This window comes from Theobroma umbraticum, unplaced genomic scaffold, assembly GCF_002168275.2.
Source record: "Theobroma umbraticum cultivar Fairchild unplaced genomic scaffold, ASM216827v3 scaffold_50.0, whole genome shotgun sequence".
NCBI lineage: Eukaryota > Viridiplantae > Streptophyta > Magnoliopsida > Malvales > Malvaceae > Theobroma > Theobroma umbraticum.
The window spans coordinates 7,881,946-7,890,696 of record NW_018397261.1 but is presented as its reverse complement, the minus strand read 5'-3'; the positions used below and the strand labels follow the sequence as shown (position 1 = coordinate 7,890,696).

Genomic DNA, 8,751 nt, shown 5'->3' with positions numbered 1-8,751 from the left:
TTTAATATTATAATTTGTAAAAAAAAATGATAAAATTTTGATTCATTAGTCCGAAATCAGACCAATCAAACCAATTCTATGTTTGGTCCGTTTGATCTTTTTTTATATTTGATCAGTTTTAATTGGTTATTTAAAAACAATTGGTCTATTAGATTCTTAAGTATGGTGGATCAAACCACCCAATCCACCCATTTGCTCACCCTTACTTACCACCATTGTGTAAAATTAAGAAGTAAAGTTTTCTTTTATCTATTTTTTATTTATATTATTTAATTATTTATATATTTAACTATTGTGTATATCATATTTAACTATTTATATTTTATGCATTATAGTTGTATATTTAGTATTTTATGTTTAAATAGAATAAAATAACAAATATTTAATGTTGACTGCATCAATTTTTTTTTTCAAGTTTGATTAAAATATGAATAAGTTTTAAAAAATTGACAAATTCTTTAAAATGATTTAAAAGAAAATATGCAAATTATCCAAATGATTCTCCTACATTTGAACCACCAAGTCTCAATGCTTCAACTCATGAATAAGAGTAAACTCATGAACAAGGCTAATATGAATCAAATTGTTTAAAGCTCAATTCTAAAGAAATGGATGCTTTCATGTAGAACTTGATTCTGGATCATTATGATATGGAGTTTCTTATATGAAATTCGTCGTGTTTATCTCAAATGTGAGCCATGTCAACCCATTCTTAAGAAATAGTCTTTATCATATAATGATCATTCTCTTGGTTTCAAGTTTTTTTGTTTGAATTATATCCTTCTTGGTTGGATTTTTTATCTCTTATTTCTCTTCATCTTTAGTCCCAAACAAAAATCAACTAATTCTATCCCTTATGGAGTATCTGGATTTTCCGAATGATTATTTTTTACATATATTTTACTAGTTGGTTAATTGAGAAAAAGGACACCATAAAATGTAATGTGAAAAAAAAAAAGTTAAAACCATGAGAGCTCTAGTTCTAGGTGTTTGGAACAATGGAGTTTTTGAAATTTAAAGAGAATCGGCAAAATTGATTTCAAGACATGCTAAAATAGTTAACATTTTTAAGATTTATTTTGTCTCTATTACTTACTTGATATGGAAAAGAGAAAATGCAAATAGTCTCAAATATAAAATGAAATCAACGTCTAATTAAGATATTCGGCATTTAAAGGAAAAGTGTGAAATTCGTCGGAATAAAATTGACATTTGGCAAATTGGCATCACCAATTATTAGTGAAAAGTCCCTTTCAAAAAAAATAATTGATGAAAAGCATATTAAAAATCCACACATTTCTAAGTTGATTTCAATTAGATCCACTAAATTTAATCACCATGCGACAAATTCATCCCTATATATGTATGCCTCATGGCGTTAACATCTCAATATCCAGCAATTTCTTCATCAACATCTTTGTTTAGTTAGAGATTAAAGAGACTGGCAAAACATGGAAGGCTTGGTTCAATGCTCTGCAAATTATTCGCCTCTCACTCCCGTAAGCATTTTGGAAAGAGCTTCTATGGTTTATGGTGACCGAGTCTCGATTATCTATGGTTCTTTGACATACACTTGGAAAGAAACATTTGAACGTTGCTTCAAACTTGCCTGCCTCTGTCCTAAACCAATTGAAAGTTGCCCATGGCGATATTGTGAGCTCGAATGCTTTGTATTTGTTTGTTATTTTACATGAAGCAAAATAATTTTTCGATTGTATTAATTTGTATGACGTTTGAAAGTTTTATGTGATCAGGTTGCAGCATTGGGACCAAACACACCCGAGTTGTACGAGCTTCATTTTGCTGTTCCAATGGCAGGAGCCATTGTTTCTCCACTAAACATATACCAAGAATCAACCACATTAGCTGCAGAATTGAAACTGTTGGAAGCTAGAGTCATATTTGCTGATCATCAGACCTTGCCCTTGGAGCCTTTGACATCATCAGCGAAGCATGCACTGATTCAAGTTTCCTCTAGTTGTTCTAATGCTAGAGACTGATCCTGCTGCTAAAACCGCCTCCCCTGGTTATCAGCTTTCGGGTTATCGTACTTTTGATTCTCTTCTGAATCCAACAAATGGCTATGGGTACGAGATTGTAAGGCCAAAAGGTGAATGTGATCCGATTTCCATTGTGATTACTTCAGGGGTTCCAAAAGGAGTCGTTCATAGCCACAGAAAAGGAAATAAGCTCCATCGATGTTGAAGCGGTGCTGTTTAGTCATCCAGCATTGTTGGAGGCAGCTGTGGTAGGGCGTCCGAATGAGGTCGTTGGGGAGACAGTTTGTGCTTTTGTGATGCTTAAGCAAGGACGCAAAGCGAGCTCCGAGTAGATTAAGTTCTGTGGTGAAAGGCTGCCGGTAAACATGGTGCCGGAAACTGTGGTGTTCAACGATCTGCCACACACTTCAACTGGGAAGACCAAGAAGGCTGTTCCTAGGGAGAGAGCTATGGCCCCGATCTACAGGATGTCGAGTTCCTGGTGCTTGAATCGAATCAATTGATTCCTATCATCAAAGAAGAATCAAACAAAAAGTAGCTTTCGTGTTCTATGTAACATATTAAAAGACTTTGTTCTTTATGTTTCCTGTTGTATTTGATAGATTTTCCAAACCAACATATGCCATTAACAAAATAATACAATTAGTTTAATCCACTTAGGATACATAAAATTATGGATCCGCAAATTCTTTCTTTGATTCAAGATTTCGTTCTAAAGTATAAGTTTAAATTTTAATTTCTTTTTGAAAGGTAAAAGGAGTTATAATATTAATAAGAATAAACATAAAGGTAGATAAAAGTATCACCAATACCATATAAATTTTTAAAAAGGTACAAATAATTAAATTTTATGTAACTTAATTTTGGTTAAGTCATCAATTTATTTATTATCTGCCCAATTTATTAATTGGGTTTTTATATTCTCAATATGTCTGTTTCACCATATTTAAAAAAATTTTATTTAATAAATTTTAAAAGCTAACTTGTTAAAATTGTAAAAATAAATCAAAACTCCTCTAATAGCAAGTATTTATGTCAGGTTCTTAACACCAATTCTAATTTTGATACCAATCAAAATATTGAGAAAGTATATATAAATTTAAATTGATTTAAGTTTATACCATATATATCACACGTAAATAATCTTGATTGAGCAACATTTGCAACAAAAATCAGTGGGCTAGCTGCCCAAAATATTGGTGACACAACCCCATCATAGAGTCGGGGAGTATACCCCTGGTGGGTCTTGCACATGATAAGGGTTGAGTTGAGGACCCAACCCAACCGACAACCGGTTATGATCCCACTTGTGAAATTGCAGCCCATAATTTCATTTTGAAAATAATTACAAGGCATAGGAAAGAATCAAAGAAATTGTCTTTATTATTTTTATTACACGAAATAGAATAATTATTTTATAAATATAAAATAAAATAATTATTACTTAATTTATTACAATAAATAAAATAATATAAAATAATTATTATGATTTATTGTAGTATTTAATAAGTAAAAATAACTTTGAAATAAGAAAACAAAACATATCCTATTATTATATATATAATTATTTATTTTTATTTTATATTATTTTTTAAATATTAATAATTGATAATATAAATATTAATATTTAATTTATAATTTAAATGTTATTATGATGGTTTATTTTTTAAATATTTACGTAGATTACAGTATTGTCCTGTCTTTACCACCGCGTTGTCCTTTTTCTCCTCCATTCCGCTTCCACGAATAATAAGATCGTGGTCGGTTTTGACGGAGAAAGATCAGCATCTAGAAGTTGATATGAATCCCTGAACCTGGAAAGTGACTGCCACTGTGTGACGGCAACTCGGAAGATTCCGCCTCACCTATGTTTGTTAATACGACAAACTCACTTTCTAGAAGAGGGTCAGAAACTGTAACAGTCACAAGCTATTTCAACTTTCTTTCAAAACGTAGCTTTCACACCAAGTAGCAGAAATCTCGTTTACCTGCCGAGGAATTACTTGCCTCAAGATCTCCTAGATTTGGGCTGTTGATGATAAATCAATAAGTAATTATATTTTCACGACAACGGAAGTGTTGAGGGATCCTTGCGTGTGGAAAGAACAGGGAAAAGTCTTCCAGAAGACATGGCCACGCCATCAACTGCTTCGTTCAAGTTTCAGTAGATAATTTCTAAAAAGTAGTTTAATTAGATGATACTTCCACAAGGACTTGGACTATTCTACGAGCGGGTGCATGCCATTTACTTTCTTCATTATTCTATTCCATGTTTCCTGATCACGTGTCCGTAGGTTGCTCTATTTAACGCCTCCATCAGGCCAAGAGCCTTACACACTTCTCGCTACCCAATTCTTCCTTTGAGAAATTTTAAGTAATCAAAATCCCAAAAATAATGTTGACTTTTCAGTTGTGTGTCGTTGCTTTGCTTGTTATATGCATTACTCACTGGATTTATAGATGGAGAAATCCCAAGTGCAATGGAATCCTCCCTCCAGGCTCCATGGGGATCCCTCTCATTGGCGAGACCCTTCAATTACTCGTCCCCAGTAACTCGTTTGATATTCCACCTTTTCTCAAAACCAGGCTCCAGAGGTAGTGCTTCAAATCTTATTGATAGAAGATGAGTTAGGCCAGATTTTCCTTCCTTGTTGATATTGCAATATATAATTTAACGTATCTATGGGCAATTACATTTCAGATACGGGCCAATTTTCAGAACCAATGTGGCAGGCAGGGCAGTGGTTGTATCTGCTGACCCTGAATTCAACCATTTCATCTTTCAACAACACGGTAGGTTGGTTGAATCATGGTACTTGGACTTGTTCGCAAAGCTCTTCAAGCAAGGGGAAAACAGGCCCGATGGAGCCTATGTTCACAAGTATGTTCGGAACTTGGCTTTGAGTCACTTTGGCGTGGAGAGCCTCAAAGGGAAACTGCTTCCTCTGTTGGAAGCAACGGTTCGTGAGACCTTCAGCGCTTGGTCCAACCAGGAATCCATTGAAGTAAAAGACGCTGTTTCAGCTGTAAGTTTGATTATAAACATGTACATATGGATGCATGTCCGGTGATTCCATGTTCTCTCTCTGCTTTCGACTTAGAACTGATCTCTTCGGCTAATACAGATGGCTTTCAACTTTGCCACAAGGGAGATCTACAGTTCTGATGCTGAGAATTTCTCACAAAGCTTAAGAGACATGTTCATTAGCTTAGCACGTGGCCTCATGTCCTTTCCCATCAACATCCCTGGTACAACCTATAACAAATGTTTAAAGGTAATCTAGTTAAAAACGAACTTCCGATTTTGAAAGTCATTTTCTGTGAATTTGGGAATTGGGAATTTTTCATCTGACTCGTGTCAGTATTACAGTACCATCAGGCAGCGTTAGATATACTGTCCGTTCTGGTAAAAGCAAGGCGTGCATCACCTGATCGGATGCTCAAAGGGGATGTACTTGATCACGTTCTAGAAGACATGAAATCTGAGAAATTTTTGACAGAAGATTTCATTGCTCAACTGATGTTCGGGCTTTCATTTGTTTCATTCGATTCGATTTCATGGGCAGCGACACTGCTCATAAAGTTGCTTGGAGATAACCCTCTGGTGTTAGAAGAATTAACTGTACGTATATCTACTCCTGGACCTGTATTTTTTACCTCAGAATGTCAGTTGCTGACGTTTAAGTTCTTGTTAATTGACGTTAATTTAGGAGATTTGTTCTTGTTTATCAGGCTGAGCATGATGCAATACTAAAGAAAAGAGAGCATCCAAATTCCTCAATTACATGGGAAGAATACAAGTCAATGACTTTTACCCTTCAAGTATGTAATATGACGCAGCCTGCACCTTTCCTTCTGACAAAGACATGCTATAACATTATCTCACAAACATCTATGCGATGAACAGGTTATCAATGAGACACTCAGACTAGGAAGCATAACACCGGGATTGCTAAGAAGGGCGCGGAAAGATATTCAAGTCAATGGTATGCTCATGCTAGACTTTTAATAAGCATGAATTTGTTCAATGTCGCTTAATTTTATTGCAGTGTTATAAAATTTCTACCGTTGGTGGTCATCTGACTTATGCTACAGGGTATACTATTCCAAAAGGATGGGCGATTATGCTTGTCTCTTCTGCGGTTCAGATGAATCCTGATATTTACAAGGATCCACTTGCATTCAATCCATGGCGTTGGAAGGTGAGCAATAAATTCTTAAGACACGCATTGATGTTGATCGTGCAAGTTATGAGACGCACCGACTTTTTTTGTTTTTTCTCTCTCTTGCTATGTATAGGACCTCGAACCAAGTGTTGTTTCCAAGAATTACATGCCATTTGGTTCAGGAATTAAGCAATGTGCAGGATCAGAGTATAGTAAACTCTTCTTGGCCACCTTCATTCACGTCTTAGTAACCAAATATAGGTAATCAAAGTCCTGTTTACTCTCCAATTAGCCATCTAGAGATAAAACACTTTTCTCATCCTTTTTGCTTGTTCTTGTGTCTGCAGGTGGATAAAACTAAGAGGAGGAGACGTCACTCGAATTCCTCTCTTGCGACTCAAAAACGGGCTTTGCATTAAGATCCTGGAGAAGAATAATTGAAGGACTGGCACCAATTACTGTTATAAAGTTGGAGATTGCATGGCTATTGAATTTTTATTTATCTGTTTATGGTCGTAGTATGTGAAGACGGAGCAGGAAAAAGAAAAAATGTTAAAAGTAGCTAAAGAGAGAAAGTCTTGGTTGGTTAGTCATGTACCACTTTCTAGTTTCCTTTCCCTTTCTTTGTTGGGACATGTTTCTTTGTCCGGCTGTAAGAACTTTTGTGAAATATATAGCATAACTTTAATATTGAGATATGATACAACAGTTAAATTGGAAGTTCCCCATTTCTTTATATCTATTATTTTATGGATTTATAGGTTGTTTGGCTAACGATGGATGGCCTATCCCTTTCTGGTTATAATTATGGTTGTCGGCAATGGTAGATACGTACTATGGTAGGAGACCTAACATCGAGTTAAAACTAGAAATGGCCCAAAGGGCCTTTGTTTGGTCTACAAGCAAGAACTTGTAACAGGCATCATTGTCATTGGTTCACAAGCAAGAACTTGTAACAGGCATCATTGTCATTGGTTCAACATCATCACCTTCACTTAAAAACCGAAAAACAACAATAAAAAAAAATCATAAGCTTTATTTGCAGGGATGTGATGATCATCTTTACCAAATCTTTTGCTTGCATAAGCCAGATTCTTTGATAGTCTTAGCTCATTCCCTTGCTCCCTTTGAATCTGAACCCTTGCCGCCTTCAGTTGATGAACAAACATCATTTCCTTGACATGATATTTGCAGCCGTGCATTAATAAAGAGAGAGACAGAGACAGAGAATTAGGTGAGAGTTAGAGAAGGTTCATGTCTGCACAATATCCGTCACAAACTTGAGAACAAGATCTAGGAGGATAAAAACAAACACATAAATTAATCAGAACTTAATGTGCAAGAGTGCAAGCTAACAAACACATCAGATCAAAAGTTAATGTGTTGCAACCACCATTTTCATTTTATATAGTATTTCATGTGAGCATGCGTACTAATTATATAATGAATGAAGGTTTCAGGTAATGATTAGCATTGCCATTTATGCATGTAAAAAGTTTGATCAGCGTGCAGCCGCAGGACTTCACCCGTTTTCAAATTGTAAACAAGATTCTGCAACTTGTGACGGGGAGTAGCTTCAGGCAGTGTGAGATCACAAAGTGCAGAACAGCTAGGACTGAAAACAACTCACAGTCACAGGGAAATCCATACCATACTAAATCTCGGAGGTTAGAAGCATATAGGGACAAAAAAATTAGCCATTGATATGTACCAATGCGAAGCATGCCATGCTATTACAACCGTGCATGCATCAAATGAGTAACATACCAAATCCCCAATCATACTTTAGCTGCATTTTAAGCAGACCGAACCGCAGATAGATAAGGGCAACACGAACATGATATATATATATATATATATATATATACATACAGTCCATACTTTATGAAGGTTGTCAGAAACTACCATTTCTGTGCACCGTTTCCTATCCCAATAGAGGTCCAGAGAGCTGACGCAATCTTGTTGCTTCTTTGTTGTGTTCGGCTGCCTTCAGTACTCAATGTAGGCATTAATGTTTTATATGAAGTTGCATACTTTCTTTTGCCTTTACTTTCTTCCTTACATATTTTTTTTAATGACTTGGAGATTGGCAATGGTAATGAAGTCAAGACAAAGTGGAATCTTAAAACATAAAACTATTTAAATTTTTATTTACACTTTTTCCATATTTAATAGCATTAAAAGAATAAGTATAATACTTAAAAAATTAAAATATAATTTTTATTTACCCTTTTTTCATATTTAGTCGCGATTAGATTTGATCGTTGAGTGTCAAATCCAACTCTAAGATCTGATCGGCAAGTAATAGATTCGGTATTTTTTGAAGTCAGATCTGGTCGTGGAGTGTCAAATTTAATGATTTTTCGATTGAATCTTGTCAAAAAATATTAAATCGACGCTTTTCGACCATATTTGATCTTGCAATTGTCGTCTCTGTCATCACGATCGTTTAATTTCAATGATGAGTGCAAGTTAGAGAGAGAATAAGAGAGGCAACTAAACCGTAGAAGAGCGACGGAGAGAAAGAGGGAAATGAGGAAGAAAGAGAAAAAAAAAAGTTTTATATGGATAGGATTGTAATTTTA

At 35.1% G+C, this 8,751-nt stretch overlaps 1 protein-coding gene and 1 pseudogene across 1 annotated transcript; both read left to right on the top strand.

Annotated features, from left to right (window-relative positions):
* The first annotated feature begins 1,451 nt into the window (after window positions 1-1,451).
* LOC110418103 (putative CoA ligase CCL13 pseudogene) lies at window positions 1,452-2,297 on the top strand (annotated as a pseudogene).
* Window positions 2,298-3,943: 1,646 nt separating this feature from the next.
* On the top strand, window positions 3,944-6,902 carry LOC110418227 (cucurbitadienol 11-hydroxylase-like). The gene is made up of 9 exons (XM_021430894.2): window positions 3,944-4,595; window positions 4,702-5,026; window positions 5,126-5,275; window positions 5,371-5,622; window positions 5,733-5,822; window positions 5,908-5,986; window positions 6,096-6,202; window positions 6,300-6,427; window positions 6,514-6,902. Exons 1-9 carry the CDS (start codon window positions 4,396-4,398, stop codon window positions 6,605-6,607), a joined length of 1,425 nt encoding a protein of 474 aa, XP_021286569.1. The 5' UTR covers window positions 3,944-4,395; the 3' UTR covers window positions 6,608-6,902.
* Window positions 6,903-8,751: the final 1,849 nt, after the last annotated feature.